A 24,693-nucleotide genomic window follows, 5' to 3' on the forward strand; every position below is an offset into this window, starting at 1 on the left:
AGATACTATTTCATAGCCACTAGGATGGTTACTGTAAACAAACACACAAACAGAAAATAACAAGTGTCGGATGGTAGAGAAACTGGTACCTATGAGCACTGTTAGTGCGAATATACAACATATAGTCATGTAGAAAATAGTGCAGCAGCTTCCAAAGAATTAACAACAGGATTACCACATCCTCCAGTAATCCCACTCTGAGTATATCCAAAAGAACTGTAAGCAGGGCCTCAAAGAGGTCTGTGTTTATTCATTTCACCCAGTTCAACAGCATGCCAGTAACAGGTGTAGATAAAATGTGGGAATTAGAAAACACCATTTTGCAACTATCACGGTAGTATGTAATTTAAGGTCAATGGACGCTAAGACTGACATGTACAAGTCTGGCAAGGAACAGAACACTTACAGGGTCTCAGGTATCGCACAGTAACCAACTCAATATTTCAGGGGCTGCCTCTCTGGTGCACTAGTCAGGGCTTTAACCCACTGCACCACAGTGCCAGCCCCTGAAATACTGTTAGTTCCTGTGTGATACCTGCTGCCAAACTTGTACACGTCAGTCTTAGCATCTTTGAGGCCCTGCTTACAGTTCTTTTGGATAAACCCATGTGGTCATTGGTTCTAGTCCTGGCTGCTCCTCTTCTGATCCAGCTGTCTGCTATGGCCTGGAATAGCAGAAGATGGCCCATGATCTTGGGCCCCTGTACCTGTGTGGGAGACCCAGAAGAAGCTCCTGGCTCCTGGCTTCGGATCAGCACAGCTCTAGCCATTGCGGTCATCTAGGGGATCAATGGATGGAAGACCTCTCTCTCTCTGTCTCTCTCCCTCTCCTTCTCTCTCTGTGTAACTATGACTTTCAAATAAATAAGTATATCTTTAAAAAAAATAATTTCAAAGAGAACAGCACACAGCAAAGAAACCTGATGACCACTAGTTTAATCTTTTTTTTTTTTTTTTTTTTTGACAGACAGACAGTGAGAGAGAGAGACAGAGAGAAAGGTCTTCCTTCTGTTGGTTCACCCCCAAAATGGCCATCATGTCTGGTGCGCTGTGCCGATCCAAAGCCAGGAGCCAGGTGCTTCCTCCTGGTCTCCCATGTGGGTGCAGGGCCCAAGCACTTGGGCCATCCTCCACTGCCTTCCCAGGCCACAGCAGAGAGCTGGACTGGAAGAGGAGCAACCAGGACAGAACTGGCGCCCCAACCAGGACTACAACCTGGAGTACCAGCACCGCAGGCAGAGGATTAGCCTAGTGAGCCGCAGCACTGGCCCACTAGTTTATTCATAATCATACGTAATGTCAATATCAAAAATGGGACAAACTGACACAATCTACTGAAAAGGACACAATATCCCCTACGTGGTGCTCCTGCCAAAATTGATTTATTTCAAATTTTACCAAAAAACCAAGACAAATGACATTCTATAAAACTGACCTGTAATCTGCAAAAATGTGAAGGTCATAAAGGAAAAAAAAGACAAGAAAACGGTTCCAGATTAAAGGAGATTACAAAGATGTGATAGACAAATGCTCCACCAATACCAGATAGGAACCTGGACCGAGGCCAGTGCTACAGTGCAATAGGCTAAGCCTCTGCCTGCGGCACCGGCGTCCCATATGGATGCTGGTTCATGTCCTGGCTGTTCCACTTTTGATCCAGCTCTCTGCTTATGGCCTGGGAAAGCAGTGGAAGATGTCCTTGGGCCCCTGCACCCACGTGGGAGACCCTGAGGAAGCTCCTGGCTTCGGATCAGCCCCGCTCCAGCCGTTGCAGCTATTTGGGGAGTGAACCAGCAGATGGAAGACCTTTCTTTCTGTCCCTCTGTAACGCTGCCTCTCAAATAAATAAATAAAATCTTTTAAAATTAAAAAAGGATCCTGGACCATGGGAAAAAAAGACAGAGAAAAGTGAAAAAATAGGAAGAGATAATGTATGGTTACATTGTTCTTAGGAAATATCCACTGAAGTACTTGGGAATAGAGACACAGGGTAAGTAATTTACTATCAAAGACAAGGGAAGGGTGTGTGCAAAACGCACAGACACACGGGGAGGGAACAAGTGCACCACAGACAACAAACCAAGGGAACATGGGAAAAACTAATGAATCTGGATCTAAAGAATAAGGGACTTTAAAAAAGAAGATTGATTTGTTTATTGGAAAGGTAAAGCGACAAGACAGAGGAGGAGACAGAAAGATCTTCCGTGTGCTGCTTTGCTATTCAAATGGCTGTAACAGCCAGAATTAGGCCAGACTGAAGCCAGAATCCAGGAACCCCATCTTGGTCTCCCATGTGGGTGGCAGGGACTCAAGTACTTGAAGCCATCTTCCACTGCTTTCCTGGAAATCCAGCTCTCTGCTGTGGCCTGGGAAAGCAGTGACACATGGCCCAAATGCTCGGGTCCCTGCACCCATGTGGGAAACGTGGAAGAAGCTCCTGGCTTCAGATCAGTTCAGCTCTGGCTGTTGTGGCCACCTGGGGAGTGAACCAGTGGATGGAAGACACCCCACCTCCCCCCGCCTCTCTGTAGCTCTGCCTTTCAAATAAATAAATAAATATTTAAAAAAAAAAAAAAAAAAAAAAGATGGCCCAAGAGCTTGGACCTGTTCTATGGTCTGGGAAAGCATAGAAGATGGCCCAAATGGTTGCAGCCCCCACACCCTCATGGGAGACCCAGAAGAAGCTGCTGGCTCCTGGTTTCACATTGGCTCAGCTCCAGCCGTTGCAGCCATCTGCAGAGTGAACCAGCAGACGGGACAATCTCTCTCTGCCTCTGCCTCTCTATAACTCTGCCTTTCAAGTAAATATATAAATCCTAAAAAAACAATTAATTCATCAATCTCAGTCTTCCCCCTGACTTTCAACCAAAGTGTGAGCACCCTCAAATGCATTTTCAGAAAAGACAGCAGTTTCCTTGCTCAGTCTATAATGCTGAGCAGAGCACTCCTGGAAAAACGCAGGTTCTAGACAGAATTCTTGAACTCTCACAGCCACGGCAGAGCCCGAATAAACTGCAGAGGAGCACAGACGAAAGCAGTGTGAGTGGGGGCGAGGTGGGAGGCCTTACCATGCCGGAGCCGCCACAGTAATGGCAGTGCTGCACCTTGGTGCCGGGCTCGTTCCCCTTGCCGTCACAGCGCTCACAGGTATCCATGATGTTCACAGTGAACTCCTTGTTGACGCCCTTGGCCGCCTGATTGAATGTCAACTCCATGATGTACTGAAAAATCAAAACACAGGCCGCCCGTCATCCTTGGCACTGCGGTAAGCACAGTGGTACCCTGCCATGGAAGGGCAGGTGGGTGCCGGACGGCAGGCTGACCTTAATCTTAGTTGCTCAAACAAGCATAAGTCCATAATTAGGATGTGTTCTATCTCGAGCCTGCCATGCTATTCTGCCAATCCATTGTCTTCCATGTTTATGTCTGGAGAAGACGTTGCTGGAAGTTGAAGAGGAGGGGAAATGACGTATGAGCCTGCTTGATAAGCAACTAAGATTTAGGTCGGAATGGACGTGCTCATTATCCACAGGATTTTTCAATTACTAGAACAGTTTTCTATCAAAATGGCTGCCTCCAGATCATTGCATTCAAGCTGCTCTGCTGAGAAATCTAACTGATGAAAATCTCTATAGCACACTTAGCCTGAAACAAGGAACTTACTTCCTGAGGCTGATCGAACACGCCCTGGAAATCTCCAAATGAAGATGAGGAGAACTCCCCGAAGATCTTCCTGAACAGCTCCTCAGGGTCAACGGTGGGGCCGCCTCTCCAGTAGCTCTGCCCAGAGCTGCCGGCCCCTGGATCAAACCCAGCAGATCCATAGGCATCGTACTGCTTCCTCTTCACCTCGTCACTCAACACCTGCAAAGATGGAAGGCAGAGCCTTAAGGTATTCCTGGGGCTTCACACCAGGCAAGGTAATCACAATGTTTACTGAGCTGCCCAGGGTCCAAGAACATTCTCTGAGCTGGGCTGGGACTGTGACATCGGGAGAGAGAGGTAACTGCATCAAACCGCGCATGGGGCCTCAAGAAATGTGAAAAGTCTCATGAAAATTCCCAGGGGTCTCCCTGCTGGGGAAGTGCTTGTGTCAATCTTCACACAACCTCAGGGACATCCTGGACTCCTCAGATTCACACTTCACTTCTCGGACATCTGTACTGCCTGGTGGGGAGCTATGCAAGAATTCATTCTGCATCTCCTATGCATTTACATTTGTTTTCTTTTTTAAAGATTTATCTATTTATTTGAAAGGCAGAGTTACAGAGAGACAGAGGCAGAGAGAGAGAGATACCTTCCATCTGCTGGTTCACTCTGCAGATGGCCACAGCGGCCAGAGCTGGGCCAATCCGGAGCCAGGAGCCAGGAGCTTCTTCCTGGTCTCCCATGTGGGTGTGGAGGCCCAACCATTTGGGCCATCTTCTACACTTTCCCAGACCATAGCAGAGAGCTGGATCGGAAGTAGAGCAGCCAGGACTCAAATGGGATGCCGACACTGCAGGCAGTGGCTTTAACCACTACAGCACAGTGCTAACCCCATTTTTTTTTTCCCTTTTTAATTAAAAAGACATGGCCCGGGCCAGCGCCGCGGCTCACTAGGCTAATCCTCCGCCTTGCGGTGCCGGCACACCGGGTTCTAGTCCCGGTCGGGGCGCCGGATTCTGTCCCGGTTGCCCCTCTACCAGGCCAGCTCTCTGCTGAGGCCAGGGAGTGCAGTGGAGGATGGCCCAAGTGCTTGGGCCCTGCACCCCATGGGAGACCAGGAGAAACACCTGGCTCCTGCCGTCGGATCAGCGCGGTGCGGCGGCCATTGGAGGGTGAACCAACGGCAAAGGAAGACCTTTCTCTGTCTCTCTCTCTCACTGTCCACTCTGCCTGTCAAAAAAAAAAAAAAAAAAAAAAAAAAAAAAAAAAAGGACATGGCCCAGGGCAAATGTTGTGGCACAGCGGGTTAAGCCAACGCTTAGAATCCCCACATCCTACATCAAAAGGCCTAGCTCAAATCTCGATTACTCTGCTCTGACCCAGCTCCCTGCTAATGCACCTGGGATGCAGCAGAAGATGGCTCAAGTGCCTGAGTCCCTGCACCCACACAGGAGACTTTCACAGAGCTCCTAGCTTCGGCCTGACCCAGCCCCAGCTGTTGTGGGCATCTCAGGAGTGCATCAGCAGATCAAGATTTCTGTCTCTGTGCCACTCTTTCAAATAAACAAGTCTTTAAAAAAAAAAAAAACAAGCGGGAGGGGGCACCATCCTGGAAATCAAACAGAGAAATGTTCCTCCTCCAAGGAAAAAGACATTTCTACATAGAACGGAATAGAAACTGAGAGACCAAAGAAAGTACTTGGAGCCCAGATACTTTTAGGGCACTTAGCTAAGATGCAAATGAGGGGTGGCAGAGAAGAGGAGGAAGGCAGGAGGCGGGACTTCCTGTGGCTTTTATTTCCTGGTTCTAGCCCTTGGTGAGGAACTGTTGCTCTAGGTTCCTCTGTCCTCTCATTGATGTCCCTCTCGGAGTCCGACGTTGGCAAGACGCTGGGCTAGGACCCTCCAGGGCTCGTCCAACCACAGAGAAAATAAGCAGAACCAGAAGCCATGCACTAAAATAGCTTCATTAGAGTTGATGACTCCTAGCTCTTTAAAAACTCAATCTTGGGGCTGGCATTGTGGCACAGTGGGTTAAGACATCCCTAAAAAGCAGGCATACCATATGGGCACTGGTTTGAGTCCTGGCTGCTCCACTTCTGATCCCTGATAATGGGCCCCCACACCCACATGGAAGTCCTGGATGGAGTTCCAGATTCCTGGTTTTGGCTCAGCCCAGCCCTGGCTGTTGCAGCCATTTGGGGAGTAAACCAGAGGAAGCTCTCGCTCTGTCTTTCCCTCTCTCTTTAACTCTACCTTTCAAAAAAAAAAAAAAAAAAAAGATTATTTATTTGAAAGGCAGAGTTACATGCAGAGGCAGAAGCAGGTCTTCTATCTGCTGGTTCATTCCCCAAATGGCCACAAGGCTGGAGCTGAGCTGATCTGAAGCCAGGAGCTTCCTCTGGATCTCCCATGTGGGTGCAGGGGCCCAAGAACTTGGCTCATCCTCGCTGCTTTCCCAGGCACATTAGCAAGGAGCTGGATCAGAGTGGAGCAGCTGGGATTCAAACCAGTGCCCATTTGGGATGCCAGCATTGCAGTTGGCTGTTTTACCTGCTACACCATAGCTCCAGCCCCTTGAACAAATGTTTAAAAAACAAACTAAAAAAACACTTCTGCATCTTGTTTTCCATAGAAAACACATTATAAAATTCTTTTTCTAATCAACTAGTTTGAGTTACTATCAAAAAACAGTAACATTTTTAAATTACACTACAAGATATATCTTTCATTAGATGAGCTGACAGGGTTAGAGACACTCATTTGGTAAATATTTAATGAAGCTGTTCTTGGATCTGCGTATTCCTGTGGCGACATGATCTCCTACGTGGCCAGACCCCTCCAGGATGGTCCACGTCTAGGAAGACGGTCCCCTTTCCTGACAGCCCAGATAACTCCAGAAGTGACAGTTGCTTCACAGACATATGCCTGCCCTCTGATTATACTTCACATTCTTCCAGATGAATGACAGTCTCCCACTTTTTCAACGGCCACCATATGTAGGGGAGTCATCAAAAAATGGCTGAATTAATTAATTAAACTGGAAATCCCCAAACCTGGCCATGAATGACTGACATGGCAGCTCTGTTAACAGAGCACTGAGCCCAGTTCTTGATCAGATTCCAAGTCAGCACAGCTAGCACGGCACCTGGGAGTCGTCTTTAACAAGGTGACATGGCGCAGGGACCAGGTCTTCACGATGAACTGTCCAGAGTCCTGTGCAGCACAGCAAACTGAGTCCCACACAGTTGGAGGCCCCTGCACACACATCAGACACAATACCTCATAGGCTTCCGCCAGCTGGGAGAACTTCTCCTTGGCTTTGGGGTCATCCTTATTCGTGTCAGGGTGATATTTCTTGGCAAGCTAAAGATAAAAACAGTAAAGTACTGTGAACACAAGATGATTACTAAATAGAACCCCAAATGCCAGTCATAATTATGACTCCTTTGTAACACCTGTCTTTTAAGATTTAGCAATTAGTAGCATTTTTTTTTTTTAAGATTCATTTATTTATTTGAAAGGCAGAGTTTGAGAGAGAAAGAGAGAGAGGAAGTTTTCCATCTGTTGTTTCACTCCCCAAATGGCCACAACGGCTGGAGTTGGGCTGATCCAAAGCTAAGAACCAGGAGCTTCTTCTGGGTCTCCCACGTGGGTGCAGGGGCCCAAGGACTTGGACTATCTTCTACTGCTTTCCAAGGCTACAGCAGAGAGCTGGATCAGAAGTGGAGCAGCTGGGACTAGAACTAGTGCCATAAGGGATGCCAGTGCTACAGGTGGTGGCTTTACCTGATATACCACGGTATATCCCTAGCAGCAATTCTTAAAACAAGATTTAAGACTTCAAAATGGAGCCGGCGCCGTGGCTCAATAGGCTAATCCTCCACCTTGCGGCGCCGGCACACCAGGTTCTAGTCCCGGTTGGGGCGCCGGATTCTGTCCCGGTTGCCCCTCTTCCAGGCCAGCTCTCTGCTATGGCCAGGGAGTGCAGTGGAGGATGGCCCAGGTGCTTGGGCCCTGCACCCCATGGGAGACCAGGAAAAAGCACCTGGCTCCTGGCTCCTGCCAGGATCAGCGCGGTGCGCCGGCTGCAGCGGCGGCCATTGGAGGGTGAACCAACGGCAAAGGAAGACCTTTCTCTCTGTCTCTCTCTCACTATCCACTCTGCCTGTCAAAAAAAAAAAAAAAGACTTCAAAATGAAAAATTTCTTCATATCTGATATCTGTACACATTTTCCAACAAATCTCTTCCAACCATAGCTATACTAGTTGTAACTAAACCTGTAGACTTCAGGCTCCTTTGGTAAATACAAGTCACAAAACAGCATGCCTGGAACACTTACATAAGGTGTACAAGTAGGTAAGTGGTTCTGTTGTATAAATTATTTTGGGGCACTAGCATTGTGACGTAGCAGGTAAAGTAACCCCCTGTGATGTTGGCATCCCATATGGGCACTGGTTCGAATCCCGGCTGCTCCACTTCTGATCCAGCTCCCTGCTAATGTGCCTGAGAAAGCAACGGAAGACGGCCCAAATGCTTGGGCCCCTGCATCCCTGTAGGAGACTTGGATGAACTTCCTGTCTCTGGGCTTCAGCATGGCTTAGCCCTAGTTATTGCAGCCACTTGGGGAGTGAACCAGCAAATAGAAGATCTAACTCTGCCTTTCAAAAAATAAACAAATCTAAAAAAATATCAATCTTTCTTTTTTTAAAAGATTTATTTATGTATGTGAAAGGCACACAGACAGATGTATCTTTGATCTTTTTTTTTTTTTTTTAAAAAGATTTATTTATTTACTTGAAAGTCAGAGTTACATAGAGAGAGAAGGAGAGGCTGGTTCATTCCCAACTGGCTGCAACAGCTGGAGCTGTACAGATCCAAAGCCAGGAGCCAGGAGCCTCCTCTGGGTCTCCCACAAGGGTGCAGGGTCCCAAGGACTTGGGCCATCTTCCACTGCTTTCCTAGGCCATGGCATAGAGCTGGATGGGAAGTGGAGCAGCTGGGACTGGAACCGGTGCCCACATGGGATGCTGGCACTACAGGCAGCGGCTTTACCCACTATGCCACTGCACTGGACCCTCCACAGGTTCACTCTGTAATTGGCTGCAACAACCTGCGCTGGGCCAGGAAGAAGCCAGGAGCTTGGAACTCCACCTGGATCTCCCATGTGGGTGGCAGGGGCCCAGTCACTCGGGCCATTTTCCACTGCTGTCCCAGGTGCATCAGTAGGGGAGTTGTATTGGAAGTGCAACAGCCAAGACTCAAATTGGCACTCATGTGGGATGAAGGAATTACAGATGGCAGCTTACTCCACTGTGCCACAACACCAGACTATTCCCTCCCCCTTCGTTAAAGATTTATTTATTTGAGAGGCAGAGTTACAAAGAGACTGGGAGAGCTCTTCCATCTACTGGTTCACTCTCCAAATGGCCACAAAAGCCAGGAGCCTGGAACTCCACTCAGGTCTCCCATGTGGGTAGCAGGGGTCCAAGCACTTGGGCCACCTTCTGCTGCTTTCTCAGAGGCATTAATGGGGAATCAGATTGGAAGTGGAGCAGCTGAGACTTGAAGTGCCATTCATGGGATGCCAATGTCGCAGCTTAACCTGCTGTGCCACAATGCTGATCCCCAAGATTTCTTTCTTTCTTCCTTTCTTTTAACTTTAAAAGGCAGAAAAAAAAGAGAAGAAGGAGAGAGACAGAGGGACTGATCTTCCAACTAATGGTTCTCTCCCCAAATGGCCATAACAACTGGGGCTACACCAGGCCAAAGTCAGGAGCTGGGAACTCCACCCAGGTTTCCCACACGGGGGGCAGGGTCCAAGCACTAGGCCATCACCCGCTATCTTCCCAGGTACACTAGCAGGGATCTGCATCAGAGCAGATCATGGGTGCTGCTGTTATCAGTGGTGGATTAACTCACTGTGCCACAACAGTAGCCTAAAACATGGTTTAAATACTTAAAAAGGAGCTAGCATTGTGGCACAGTGGGTTAAGCTACTGCTTGTGACACTAGCACCCATTATGAGCTACAGTTGCAATCCCAGCTGCTCCTCTTCTGATCTAGCTCTCTGCTAACATGCCTGGGAAAGAAGAGAAAATGGTCTGAGTGCTTGGGCCCTTGCCACCAAGTGGGGAGACCCAGATGCAGCTGGCTTTGGCCTGGGCTGGCCCAGCCTTGGCTATCGCAGTCATCTGGGAAGTGAACCAGAGGATGGAAGATAGATCTCTTTCTCCTGTCTCTCCCTCTCTCTGTATTTGACTTTCAAATAAATTAACTAATGTTTAAAAAAAATGAAAAATGTTATCAATTAAAAAAAAAAAAAGTCCTGACTATACCAAGATACACCATGTACCTTTTAAGTGTCTGCCATGTTTGCTCTGATACCTTCCCAGTCTTTGGATCGCCAGAATCTTAAAGATGAAAATGGCCCTCTCTTTCTCTCACTGTCTATAACTCTCTCTCTCTCTCTCTGTCTAACTCTGCCTGTCAAAAAAATAAAAAAATAAATAAGAAGAAAATGGCCATGGTTAATGGTAGGGCCAGATGACCCCAATGCATCATCCGCCAACTCTGAGATGCTGAGCACACTAATAAACCACAGTTTGACCATCAGTACTGTAACAGGGACCAAGTAAAGCAATACTGATGGATTAAAAGTGCAAGGTGGGGCTCACAGCAACATCTACCATTAGCTGGTACTAGAACATAACAGGGAGCACAAGAGAAGAGGGCACAGCTAAGGTCTAAAACACTCTTAACATCAGTACACTGGGGCAGACACTGTGGCAGAGCGGGGGAAGCACTGCCTGTGAGTCGGCATCCTGTAAGGGCACCTGTTCCAAGCCCCAGCTGCTCCACTTCCAATCCAGCTCCCTGCTAATACAGCTGGGAAGGCAGTGGAGGACACCCACGTGGGAGATTGAAAGGAAGCTCCTGATTCCTGGCTTCAACCTGGCCCAGGCCCAGTTGTTGGGACCATTTGGAGAGTAAACCAGAGGATGGAAGATCTTGATTTCTCTTCCTCTCTCTGTGTAACTTTTTTTAAAAAAAATTTTATAAATTTATTTGAGAGGTAAAATCACAGACAGTGAGAGGGAGAGACAGAGAGAAAGGTTAGTCTTCCATCCACTGGTTCACTCCCCAAATGGCCACAATGGCCGGAGCTAAGCCAATCTGAAGCCAGGAGCCAAGAGCTTCTTCTAGGTCTCCCACAGGGGTGCAGGGGCCTAAGGCCTTGGGCCATCCTCTGATGCTTTCCCAGGTGCATTAGCAGGGAGCTGGAAAGGAAGTAGAGCAGCTGGGACTCAGACCAGCACCTCCATGGGATGTCAGCACTGGAAGCCCGGCCTTTAATCCACTGGGCCACAGCCCCACCCCCAATAAATAAACAAGTCTTTAAATACACACACACACACACACACACACACACACACACACCCCAGTACACTCAAGGCTTAGCACTGCAGGTGCTGGCGCAATGGCAGAGCAGGAGAACTACCTCCTGTGATGCTGGCATCTCATATGGGGACCAGTTAAGGTCCTGGCTACTCCTCTTCCAGTCCAGCTCCCTGATAGTGTAACTGGGAAAGTGCAAAGGACGGCCCTCGTGCTTGAGCCCCTGCACCCACACAGGAAACCTGGAGGAGGCTCCTGGCTTCTCACTTCAGCCTGGCCCAGCCCTGATCGTTGAGGACATTTGGGGAAGAAATCAGAGGGAAGACCTCTTTCTGTCTCTCCCTCTCTAACTCTGATTTTCAAATAAATCTTTAAAAATTTATATATAGGGCCAGCACTGTGGCATAGTGGGCAAGGCTGCCACCTGCAGTGCTGGCATCCCATATGGGCACAGGTTTAAGACCCAGCTGTTCCATTTCCAATGCAGCTCTCTGCTATGGCCTGGGAAGGCAGTGGAAGATGGCCCAAGTCCTTGGGACCCTGCACCCGCATGGGAGACCCAGAAGAAACTCCTGACTCCTGGCTTAGTACTGAAGCAGCTCCAGCCATTGTAACCATTTGGGGGTGAACCAGAGGATGGCAGACCTTTCTCTCTCTCTCTGCCTCTCTGTAGTTCTACCTTTCAAATAGATAAAAAATCTTTAAAAAAAATCTGTACTGCAGCAACGTCAGAGCTTGCTTGTCAGACACCACACACGGGGCTTACGTGAAGAGAGCACCATCACCCCACCAACAAAATGGAAATCACAGTGCAAATGAAGGATTCAAAGGAACCGAAATTCGGGGGCCGGCACAGTGGCATAGCAGGTAAAGCCACTGCCTGCAGTGCCGACATCCCATATGGGCACCGGTTTGAGTTCTGGTTGCTCCACTTCCGATCCAGCTCTCTGCTATGGCCTGCAAAAGCAGTGAAGATGGCTCAAGTCCTTGGGCTCCTGCACCCGCGTGGGAGACCCAGAGGAAGCTCCTGGCTCCTGGCTTCACATCAGCGCAGCTCCAGCCGTTGCGGCCAATTGGGGAGCGAACCATTGGATGGAAGACCTCTCTCTCTCTCTCTCTCTGCCTCTCCTCTCTCTGTGTAGCTGACTTTCAAATAAAATAAATCAATCTTTAAAAATAGTAACAATAATAAAGTAGAGGGTTAAATCATGGCTTGTGGCGGTGGCCTCCCATATGGGTGCCAGTTCAAGTCCCAGCTGCTCTTCTGATCCAGCTCCCAGCAGAGGATGACCCGAGTGCTTGGGTCCCTGCACCTACAGGGGAAATCCGGAAGAAGCTCCTGGCTTCTGGCTTCAGGCTGGCCTAGACCTGGCTGTTGTGGCCATTTGGAGAGCAAAGCAGCGGATGGGAGATCTCTCTCCTCCTCTCTATCTATGCCATTCAAATAAAATAAACAAATCTTAACAAAAAAAAAAAAAAAGTTGTATTTGGTTGTATTTTCACAGGGGCCAGCACTGCGGCACACAGGGCTAAGCCGCATCGGGTGACGCCAGCATCTCCCGCGGCAGTGCTGGAGTTCAAGCCCTGACTGTTCTGCTCTGACCCAGCTTCGTGCCAACGTGCTGGAGGCAGTGTGCTCAGGCCCCTGGCACCCATGGAGACCAGGAAGGAGCTACTAGCTCCTGGCTTTGGCCTGGCCTACCCATAGCTATTGGAGCCATTTGGGGAAGTGAACTAGTGGATGGGAAATGTCAAATTCTGTCTCTCAGGGCTGGAGCTGTGGCGCACCGGGTTAACGCCCTGGCCTGAAGTGCTGCCATCCCATATGGGCACTGATTCTAGTCCCGGCTGCTCCACTTCCAATCCAGCTATCTGCTATGGCCTGGGAAAGCAGTAGAGGATGGCCCAAGGGCTTGGGCCCCTGCACCTGCGTGGGAGACCCAGAAGAAGCTCCTGGCTCCCGGCTTCAGATCGACGCAGCTCCGGCCGTTGCAGCCAACTGGGGAGTGAACCATCGGATGGAAGATCTCTCTCTCTGCCTCTCCTCTCTCAGTGTAACTCTGACTTTCAAATAAATAAATAAATAAATAAATAAATCTTTAAAAAAAATTCTGTCTCCCCCTCCTTTCTCTCCCTCTCTGTACTTCTGCCTTTCAAACAAATGAGGTTGTTGCTTTTGGTTTTGTCTTCTTTTTTTTTTTCTTAAAGGCAAAAGATCTGAATATGTGTTTCTTCACAGAAGACACACAAAGACCCACAAGTATGTGCAAAAATACTCAATATCCTTAGTCTCTAGGGAAAAGCAACATCAAGATCACATGAGAAGAATGGGCATTACGGCACAGCAGGCTAAACCACAGCTTGGGAAGCCTGACTCTTAGATGAGAGTGTGTGGCTCAAGGACCAGCTATTCTGCCTCTGATCCAACTTCCTGGGAAGCAGCAGATGATGGGTGAAGTGCTCAGGCCTATGCCACCCACGTGGGATATGTGATGGAGTTCCTGACTCCTGATTTTGCCCTGACCCAATCCCAGCTGTGAAAGGTATTTGGGGAGTGAATCATTAGAGGGGAAGATTTCTCTTTTGCTCTGCCTTTCAAATAAGCAAGTCTTTAAAAATATACACGGTGGGGCTGGCACTGTAGTGCAGTGGGATAAAGCCCCAGCCTGCAGTGCCAATATCCCATATGGGTGCCGGTTCAATTCTCAGCTGCTCCACTTCCAATCCAGCTCCCTGCTAATGCACCTGGGAAAGCAGAGGAAGATGGCCCCAGTGCCTGGCACCTGCACCCACATGAGACCAGGATGCAATTCTAGACTCTGGCTTCAGCCTGGCCTAGCCCTTGTTGTTGTCAACATTTGGAGAGCAAAATGGATCAGAGATCTGTGTTCCTCTCCCTAATTCTGCGTTTCAAATAAATAAATCTTAAAAACAGAACATCACCACCATCACCGCCACCACACACACAAAATGAGATACCACTTCATATCTGCTAAGGTAGACAACATTAAAAAGACAGTAACAAGAGCTGCGCAGGATGCGGAGAATTCACGGCACTGGTGCACTGCTAGTAACACGCAGCACTGTGAAAAGGGCTGCTAGTCACTCAAGGCTAGACGCCCGGGGCAGGTGTCCGGCACAGTGCCCACAATACCACTTGGGATGCCGGCATTTCATGCTGGAGTGCCTAGGTTCAATTCCCAGCTCCACTTCTGCTACTGCACACCCTGGAAGACAGCCAAGTGGTGGCTCAAGTACTTGGGTCCCTGTCATCCACGTGGGAGACCTGGATGGAGTTCCTAGCTTGTCACTTCAGCCCGACCCAGCCCCAGCTGTTGCAGGCATTTCGGGAGTGAACCAACGAATGGAAGATCTCTGTCATCTGTCTCAGTGTCTTTCAAATTAAACAATTTTTTAAAAGTTCAAATTATCCAGTTGCCATATGATTCATAAATTATTCTCCTAGTACATATCCAAGAAAAATAGAAACACAAGCACACCAGAATTCACACAAGCATCTGGAGAACTGGTCATGACGGCCACACAGTGGAGACAACCCAAACGTGCATCAAGCGATGAACACACAGACACAACGTGTCCACCCACACCGTCAAGGACTATATGACGATAGAGAGGAGTGAGGTGGGGTGGGTGTCCTGGCACAGAGGGATAAGCCTGCACCCATATGAAGTACTGGTTTGGGTGTCAGGTACCCTGCAACTCCGATCTGCTTTCTGTCAATGTGCCTCAGGTCATGAAGAAACTGTATTAGGAAAAAACTATGCAAAAGTTTCAACTTTCTTCTTTTTAAAAGATTGATTTATTTCTTTAAAAGTCAGAGTTACACAGAGAGAGATGGAGAGGCAGAGAGAAAGAGAGAGGTCTTCCATCCACTGGTTCACTCTCCAATTGGCCACAATGGCTACAGCTGCACCAATCTGAAGCCAGGAGCTTGTTCTGGGTCTCCCATGCAGGGGTCCAAGGTTCTGCTGCTTTCCCAGGCCATAGCAGAGAGCTGGATTGGAAGTGGAGCAGCCGGGACTCGAACCAGTGCCCTCATGGGATGCCAGCACCGTAGGGGACAGCTTTACCCACTACGCCACAGCACCAGTCCCCATCAAATTTCTTTGTACTAAAATAAACATAATAATTCTGTTTCTCAGTAAACTTTTTCTTTTTTAGGATTTACTTACTTATTTGAAAGGCTGAGTTAGAGAGAGACGTTTTATCTGCTGGTTCACTCCCCAAATGATCACAACAGCCAGGTCTGGACCAGGCTAAAGCCACAAGCCTGAAACTCCATCCAGGTCTCTTATGTAGGTGGCAGGGACCTAAGTACTTGCGCCTCCTCCAACACTTTCCCAGGTACATTAGCAGGGAGCTGGATTGGAAGTGGGGTAGCCAGACCTTAAGCTAGTACTCAAATGGGAATCCAGCAGTGGCTTAATCCACTGTACCACAAAGCCGGCCCCTCTCAGTTTTTTGAAGTACCCTGATACTCAGGTACTTTGTAGATTATAAGCAAATACTATGTCATCTGACATCAGGGACTTGAGCACCCAGATTTCACTGTCTGTGGACCAACCTCTCAAAGATTCAAAGGACAACTACAGTAAAAACAGCGAGTGTAGTCTCAAAAAGGCTGTCAACCCTATACTGGGACCCTCTATTTTTACTGGTCAGAGCAAACAAAGAGTCTGGGGACCATTGGTCCAGACATCTCAGGTATCTCTTTCTTGTTTGTTTTTACTCTTTGTTTTTTCCTTTTACTTCACATTGTTTCACTTTTATAAGCTGCAATACAGTCTGAGATAAGACAAAACGAATCTCCTATTTAGAGGCTAACACTGTGGCACAGCAGGTTAAAGCCCTCACCTGCAGGACAGGCAACCCATATGGGCACTGGTTCAGTATCAGCTGTTCTACTTCTGATCCAGCTCCCTGCTAACGCTCCTGGAAAAGTAGCAGAGGATGAGCCAAGTCCTTGGGCCCCTGTACCCACGTGGCAGACCTGGAAGAAGCAGCTCCTGGCTCCTGGCTTTGGATCTGCTCAGCTCTGGCCGTTGTGGCCATTTGGGGAGTGAACCAATGAAGGGAAGAACTCTCTTTCTCTGGCTCTACCTCTCTAACTCTTTCAAAAAAAAAAAACTTTAAAAAAAGGAAAAGTTGGAGCCGGCGCCGCGGCTCACTAGGCTAATCCTCCGCCTAGCGGCGCCGGCACACCGGGTTCTAGTCCCGGTTGGGGCGCCGGATTCTGTTCCGGTTGCCTGTCGCTCCCCCTCTTCATGGAGGAACGACACAGGACCCTGCGCTGTTCTTTCGTCTGCTCGGCCCTCCCCGGGTTTGCTGCTGGTTCTTCCCGGGTTGGCTACTGTCCCTTCCACCTCCGTGGAAGGGCGGTTCCCCCTGGCCACTTTCCCCACTTCCGCAGGGGAGCGGCACACCGCCGGCCGGCTCTCTCGGGGGCTGCACAGGTGTTCCCCTTAGATGTTCCTGGTGCATGCCGTCTCTCTCCTCCTTTATAGTCCTCCTCCGCCAATCCCAACTCGGCTGCCCACACGCCGAGTACGCTGTTCTCCTCCAATCAGGAGCAAGTCCTACAGTTTATTGGCTGAACTGGAGGCAGCTGTGTAGAAGCTGTTTTCTCCTCTCCCAGCGCCATATTGTGGGAGAGCAGATGCATAGAATAAGTCTTAATTCCAGTAACTTAGTCTAGTCCGAGTTGCTCCCCACAGTTGCCCCTCTTCCAGGCCAGCTCTCTGCTGTGGCCAGGGAGTGCAGTGGAGGATGGCCCAGGTGCTTGGGCCCTGCACCCCATGGGAGACCAGGAAAAGTACCTGGCTCCTGGCTCCTGCCATCGGATCAGCGCGGTGCGCCGGCCGCGGCGGCCACTGGAGGGTGAATCAACGGCAAAGGAAGACCTTTCTCTCTGTCTCTCTCTCTCACTGTCCACTCTGCCTGTCAAAAAAAACAAACAAACAAAAAAAAAAAAAACAAAAAAAAAAGGAAAAGTTGGCCGGCGCCACGGCTCACTAGGCTAATCCTCCACCTAGCGGCGCCAGCACACCGGGTTCTAGTCCTGGTTGGGGCGCCGGATTCTGTCCCGGTTGCCCCTCTTCCAGGCCAGCCCTCTGCTGTGGCCCGGGAGTGCAGTGGAGGATGGCCCAAGTCCTTGGGCCCTGCACCTGCATGGGAGACCAGGAAAAGCACCTGGCTCCTGGCTCCTGCCATCGGATCAGCACGGTGCGCCGGCCGCGGCGGCCATTGGAGGGTGAACCAACAGAAGGAAGACCTTTCTCTCTGTCTCTCTCTCTCACTGTCCATTCTGCCTGTCAAAAAAAAAAAAAAAAAAAAAAAAAAAAAGGAAAAGTAATTCGAAACCTGTAAACTTTTTCTGAACTCAAAGAGTAACTACCTAAAACTTAGATCAGCATATCTATTCATTCAGAAGGTATAAAATAATTTTTTAAAAACTTTTTTTTTTTTAGGCTGGCGCAGCGGCTCACTAGGCTAATCCTCCACCTAGCAGCGCCAGCACACAGGGTTCTAGTCCCCGGTCGGGGCACCAGATTCTGTCCCGGTTGCCCCTATTCCAGGCCAGCTCTCTGCTGTGGCCAGGGAGTGCAGTGGAGGATGGCCCAAGTGCTTGGGCCCTGCACCCTATGGGAGACCAGGAGAAGCACCTGGCTCCTGCCTTCGGATCAGCACAGTGCGCCGGCTGCAGCGCGCTGGCCGCGGCGGCCATTGGAGGGTGAACCTACGGCGAAGGAAGCCCTTCCTCTCTGTCTCTCTCTCTCTCTCTCACTGTCCACTCTGTTTAAAAAAAAGAAAAAAAAAACTTTTTTAATTTAAAGGCAGTATAACAGACAGAGGGATCCTCCATCTGCTGGCTCAGTCCCCAAATGGCTGCGATGGTCAGGGCTATGCCAGGCCAAAGTCAGAAGCAAGGAGTTTCATCATCCAGGTCTCCCACATGGATGGCAGGAACCCAAGTACTTGGGCCATCTTCCGCTGCCTTCCCAGACGCATTAGTAGTATGAACCAGAGTTCATGTGGCGTGCTGGCATCACAGGCGGTGGCTTAACTTGCTGCACCACAATGCCAGCGCATTATAAAATAAATTTAATTACCAAAGCAACTCTGGAAAATCTCCGGTGAGTCTCTCCGGAGAGAGACTACAGCAACTGCATCCTCAGGAACACACAGCCCAGGAAGGTCCCCCTTTATTGCATCACTGCCCTCTATCAGCAGCCAACGAAGGAATCCACCTGGACGGTACACTGATCAGGATCAGACCAACAACAGCATTCTTTCTTGTTTTATCCATGAGGATTCCCATACTTTAAGTTTATTTATTTTTATTGGCAGGCAAGGAAGAGACGTCTTCTACCCACTGGATCATTTCCCAGACGCATACAACAGTCAAGGCTGAGCCAGGCTGAAGCCAGGAGCCAGGAACTCCACCTGGGTCTTCCAGGTGGGTGCAGGGACCCGAGGACGTGAGGCATCACCTGCTGCCTCCCAGGGTGCACATAAGCAGGACGCTGGGTAGAGGCAGAGTGAGAACTAGAACCAAGGCTCTCCAAAATGGGACACAGATGTCCCAGGTAGCAGCTTAATCCGCTGTGCACCCCCAACTCCCACCGCAACAGCAATCCCCCTACAGTCTTTTTTTTTTTTTTTTTTTTTTTTTTTTTTTTGACAGGAAGAGTGGACAGTGAGAGAGAGAGACAGAGAGAGAAAGGTCTTCCTTTGCCGTTGGTTCACCCTCCAATGGCCGCCGCTGCAGCCGGCGCACCGCGCTGATCCGATGGCAGGAGCCAGGAGCCAGGTGCTTTTCCTGGTCTCCCATGGGGTGCAGGGCCCAAGCACCTGGGCCATCCTCCACTGCACTCCCTGGCCATAGCAGAGAGCTGGCCTGGAAGAGGGGCAACCGGGACAGAATCCGGCGCCCCGACCGGGACTAGAACCCGGTGTGCCGGCGCCGCAAGGTGGAGGATTAGCCTATTGAGCCACGGCGCCGGCCCCCCTACAGTCTTGCTGATAAAACTTGACTTGCATACGAACCTGGTAATAGGCTTTCTTGATATCTTTCTGGCTGGCATTTCGAGGCACTCCTAAAATCTGGTAATAATCTTCTTTAGCCAAAGGGGCACTCGTGTGGAAGGAGGCAGTACAAATAAAAGGGTAACTTTTTGCTCCTGAAAAAGAAAAAAGGAAGAAAATCACTAGGAACGTGCTCCACGAAACCAAGCAGTCAGCCAGCCTGGATACACCTGCGAAGGACCGAGAAGGCCAGAGCTTCAGGGTCTCTCCCCCTCCAGCCCCTCTGTACCACGACGATGGGGAAGGCCACGGAGCTCACTGAACGTGAAGCGAGGTCCGCGTACTGGGTGTGGCTGATGCTGCCGCGTTACAGGCTGCTGTCGTCCCAGGGTACCCCCAAATGAGCAACCCCAGACGGGGGCTTCATCTGAGGGGGGATCTGGCTCCCCCGCCCCACAGTCCCGAGCATATGCCTGTGCTTCTGTCTCAGGGCTTCCCCACACCCACACCCTTTGTCCTCCAGCATGCCATCGTGGGGCTCTGCTTGTGGGGTGGTCCTCAGAGTGCCACCCCAAGGCCAGCAGTCACCACTGCACTTGCTGAAAACGCCAGCTCTCAGACACAAGAAACTCTGCAGGCCTCATCCTCGAGATGCCACTAACAAACCCCATCAAGCTGACGCCCAAAACTCATGTCTCCAGATACTGCCAAATGTCCCCTGGGGATAAAACTGCTCCTCGCTGAGAACCAACGACCACCCAACCTAAGCAGTTCAGGAAAGGGCGGCTGGGGCTTGAATCTGTGCAATTGATGCCTGTGGTCCTGTGGGAGTCTGGGACAGCACCCCCTTCACTCTCAGAAGTGCCCTGGTTGGCTACTGAATTCTGTGATCGTTTCCCTGGAGAGGTTCGAAGGAAAGTTAGTGGTGGGGGACTTGTGCACTACGGAGCCACAGACACCACCACGGACTAGCCAGATGCCAAGCACGAGGCCCAGAGATGACCAGAGAAGCAGAAGGGCCCCAGAGCTGTGCTGAGGTGGCTGGGTTTTATCCTGAGGCCAACAGGGAGCCACTGCAAGTGCTAGTGGGAACTGATGAAGACCCCTAGGAAAGAGGACTGGCAGACTACTTACATGGAAGCAGAAAGAGAACAGAGGTGTTGACCACATCCAGGAAGGGGCAACACGGACAGCACGGGTCAGAAACAAATGCCTGGGCCATAGCCAATACTCCTGGACTAGGCAAAGCAGGCACGGAAGCAGCAGGAGTCAGGAATTGCTGTTTCTCAGAATGAGGACATTAGGACTGGTTCCTCAGTGATCCTGCAGTCAACGCCCCCATATATATATATGTGTGTGTGTGTGTGTGTGTGTATATATATATATGTGTGTATATATGTATATATATGTATATATATGTATATATATATGTATATATATGTATATATACATACACATATATATATACACACACATATACATATATATACACACATATATATATACATACACCTACACACATATGTATGTACATATAAAGATTTTTATTTATTTGAGAGGCAGAGTTACAGAGAGGCAGAGGCAGAGAAACCATTCACTGGTTCACTCCCCAAATGGTAGCAATGGCAGGAAGTGGGCCAATCCGAAGCCAGAAGCTTCTCCCTTGCAGGTCTCCCTTGCAGGTGCAAGAGCCCAAGCACCTGGCCCATCTTCCACTTTCCCTGGCCATAGCAGAGAGCCGGATCAGAAGTGGAGCAGCCAGGACTCGAACTGGTGCCCATGTGGGATGCTGGCACTGCAGGCATTGCCTTTACCCGCTACACCATAGCATCTGCCCCATCAATACCTTCTTTTCTCAGGAATGATGGGTTACCCTAGCCTGGTCCAGACTCTCCCTCCCTGCTCCTTCAGTGCCATAAGGCACAGGTCCTGGCAGCTGTGTCTTCAACATTGTGAGCAGAGAACTTGGATCTGAATTAGAATTGAAGAGAGTAATATGCAAAAACACATTGCATAAAGACAGATGACATTTAATATAAGCTCGTTGATTTTTGACACTATCCAAAGGGCATGATGATTAGCAGTCAGAGTTTATTTAGGGGCCATCATTGGGGTGTAACAGGTTAAGCTGCCACATGCAATATGAGCATCCCGTATGGGCATCAGTTCATGTCCTGACTTCCATTTCTGATCCAGGCGCCTGGGAAAGCGGTGGTGGAAGCGCACCCACGAAGGAGACCCAGAAGAAGCTCCTGGCTCTGGTCTGGCCCAGCCTTGGCCATTGTAGCCATTTGGGGAGTTAACCAGCAGATGGAAGACCTCCTTATCTCTCCCTCTCTAACCCTGTCTTTCAAATAAATAAAATAAATCTTAAAACAACAACAAAAGAGTCCACTTGACAGTTGTTTCCTCCAAGGTATGAACATAGAATATCCTCCCTTTTGGCCGGCGCCGTGGCTCAATAGGCTAATCCTCTGCCTTGCGGCGCCGGCACACCGGGTTCTAGTCCCGGTCAGGGCGCCGGATTCTGTCCCGGTTGCCCCTCTTCCAGGCCAGCTCTCTGCTATGGCCAGGGAGTGCAGTGGAGGATGGCCCAGGTGCTTGGGCCCTGCACCCCATGGGAGACCAGGAAAAGCACCTGGCTCCTGGCTCCTGCCATCGGATCAGCGCGGTGCGCCGGCTGCAGCGGCGGCCATTGGAGGGTGAACCAACGGCAAAGGAAGACCTTTCTCTCTCTGTCTCTCTCTCTCACTGTCCACTCTTCCTGTCAAAAAAAAAAAAAAAAAAAAAGAATATCCTCCCTTTTTAGAACAAGATTAGCTTGCAGGTGATTCCAAGAAAGGCCAACCCAGGGGAAAAAAACAATTCTTCCTGCTGGGAGAAAAGTCGGTTTTAGGCCACGCAGCTGTACCACTGGACTTGAGATGAGATCACAGATCAGTGTTTGCAACTGCCTTGATGGCTGCAGATTCGACAGCAGCACTCCTGGGAGACCACCACCTCTCACATCACCTGACACAACCCCGCCCATCAGGGACTCAGGGCCCACTTGGGGAAAAGGAGAGCTGACTGCAGTTCCCTGGTAACGGCCGACACAAGGCTCAGTGCTTACAGCCTGTCTCTGTCACTGTCTCGCCTTCTCACACAGACACAACTCGAAGACGCACCCCAGGCAGGCACTTGACCTGGCGCTGTAACAACACGCCCCACATCAGAGCAGCTGGGTTCAATCCCCACTCTGCTGCTGATTCCAATTTCCTGCTAACACAAACCCTGCAGACAGCGGTGCTGGCTCAAGCAGTTGGGTCCCAGACACCCATGTGGGAAACCTGGACTGAGTTCCTGGCTCTGCTCCCCAAACCTTTCCCACCCACTGCAGGTCTCTGCAGAGCACACCAGCAGATGAGAGCTCATCTGACTGCTCACTCTGCCTCCCTAAACTTGCAGATGCAATATGAATAAACTTAGCTTAATGATGAATAAATTTAGCTAAAGAACAAAAAGATGCAGCCAAATTCTATTTTAAATAACCCTGACATTAAAAATATATCAGCAAGCCTGAAAACTGGCCACTTCTGCAGGACCTCTCTCCAAACTGCCCTGAACACACCCCTGCTCCATCCCGGGAACACAGACTGCAGGAGCAGCGTTACAGAGTGCGCTTACTTGGCCACACCCATATCCAATCTGCATCCTCCGCTGTGTCCCACGGGCCTGGAACGGCTCCGCTAGCCCGCGACAGGCCTCAGCATACGCCTGTCAACGAATGAACGTCTCAGACGAGGACAGACGGCCTCACAGCAACTACACCACACGCTCAGGTCGCAGACTGGAGGTGGCCAGTTTGCGGGCCTGCATGCCCAGGTGCGTTTCTTTCCACTATACCAAGTAATCTCAATTACTAATACTTTAATGACTGCCTATTACGTAAGCACTGCAAAACCGAGCCACGAGAAGAAAGTACGTTCCGTTAACCTTTTCTGTCAACTTGCAGAGCCAACCATCACGTGCACAAATTCTAGGGCCACATGCAAGGTCCCTCCTCACTACAACGAACCCACCCAGCACACAACCTGAGAGAAAATGGCGGCTGAACAGCTCAAAGCCCAACGCACACTAACTCTGTGTCACCTCCTGCAATGAAGGATGCAGGTTTCAAATCACGGGTCTCCTGCTGTTGTGTGTGTTTGTTTGTGAGACTCTACTGCACGTTAACTGCAAACGCTGTTTCTTTACAGAACGGAACCATGGTGCCCATCCTATGGAAATGTGTGCAAGGAGGTCGATCACGCCTGGCCCGCGGTCTCTACAGATGTCGGACTAGCTGGCTACCGCCACCGACTCCAGGCCTTCAACCTGCAGCACGCGCGGTGCGAGGGCGGCTCTGCGCTCCCAGCAACTCTTCTCGCCCGGGTTCACGCCCCCGCTTCAGCTTCTCACTTCTCTAAAGGGGGATGAGGACCCGCTTCCCGCAGGGCAGCCGCCAAGCGCCTAGCACGCCCCGCACCGCCGTGAGCCCCTCCCTCCCGCTACGGGCGGGAAATGGAAGAGGGCGAGCGGACAGCGACCTCCAGAAATGCTGACACAGGCGAGGGGTCACGACCCACGGGGCGCGTCACCGCCGCCGCGGGAGCCCCCCGCAGCCCTTCTCCCTCGACGGCTTCCGAGCAGGCTCCTGGGCCTCTGCCGCCTGCAAGTCAGGGGTCGGAAGACACCCGCCACTCCGCTACCTCCGTGGCCGGAACGAGGCAGGTCACCCCGTTCTGGGCCCCCGAAGCCGCCCATCCGGCTCCGGATCCCGCCCTCACCTGTGAGGCTGACACCGGGTCTCAATGTCAGCAGCGCCCGGGGACTGCGAGCGCCCAGGGAAGGCGCGAAGGCAACGACGCTCAGCTTGCGGCCCAGCGACGCCTCCAATACGCCCTCCCTGGGCGGCCGAGCCCCTGTTCCCGCTACAGCTGGCAGCCGGCGGGACCCCACAGCCACCAGCAACCAGCGTGTGGTACACCGCGCCGCCATCTTGGCCCGGGGACACTGCGCATGCGCCACCCGGCTCAAGGAGGCCTTGCGCGAACGGCGCGCGCGTGCGTAGGCGCTTCCGGAGGCGGGACCCTCTGCGCGCCCCCGAGGGGACGCCGGGGTTACGCACGCGCGGCCGTAAGAAGCGGGCCTATTTACCGCTGCCGCTGTGGGTCTCTCTCTCAGATGTGCTATTTCTTACACTCGCGCTGGGGAGGCCCATCGTTCTGTGCTGGACGACCAAAGGCTGCACCCACCTGTGTAAGAACAGGGTTGTGTGTAACTGAACCTAGGGCGGGACTACAAATCCCGGCAGGCAGCGCGGCCACCCTTCGCGCGGATCCCAGCATGCAGTGCGTGTCTTGCTTCCACTTGACCCCTAAGTCTTGCATCCCATTGCGTGAGTGGTGCCCCGTGGGTTCCGGTTGTGTCTGTGCTCCTGCCCCTAAAGCGTGGCCGCAGTCTGTTTCTGACTCCCGCCTAGCAGCACTGTGATCGCTTAGCTCTTTTATTATTTTTTTAAGATTTATTTATTTGAAAGAGTTACACACAGAGAGAAGGAGAGGCAGAGAGAGACCGAG

At 50.6% G+C, this 24,693-nt stretch overlaps 1 protein-coding gene across 2 annotated transcripts in view; it reads right to left on the reverse strand.

Moving 5' to 3' along the window:
* Nucleotides 1-24,182, reverse strand: part of DNAJA3 (DnaJ heat shock protein family (Hsp40) member A3) — a 40,254-nt gene extending 16,072 nt beyond the window's left edge. The window contains exons 1-5 of one of the 2 annotated variants that reach the window (XM_002722261.5): nt 23,902-24,182; nt 19,115-19,248; nt 6,931-7,014; nt 3,664-3,864; nt 3,069-3,221 (exon numbers count right to left, since the gene is read on the reverse strand). In XM_002722261.5, coding sequence (XP_002722307.2) covers nt 3,069-3,221; nt 3,664-3,864; nt 6,931-7,014; nt 19,115-19,248; nt 23,902-24,112 — 783 coding nt within the window. In that variant the 5' untranslated portion in view covers nt 24,113-24,182. The remainder of the gene's footprint in view (nt 1-3,068; nt 3,222-3,663; nt 3,865-6,930; nt 7,015-19,114; nt 19,249-23,901) is intronic. The other variant, XM_002722260.5, reaches the window with a different exon arrangement.
* Between the last annotated feature and the right edge of the window lie 511 nt (nt 24,183-24,693).

Source organism: Oryctolagus cuniculus, chromosome 19 (assembly GCF_964237555.1).
Source record: "Oryctolagus cuniculus chromosome 19, mOryCun1.1, whole genome shotgun sequence".
In the NCBI taxonomy this organism is placed as follows: domain Eukaryota; kingdom Metazoa; phylum Chordata; class Mammalia; order Lagomorpha; family Leporidae; genus Oryctolagus; species Oryctolagus cuniculus.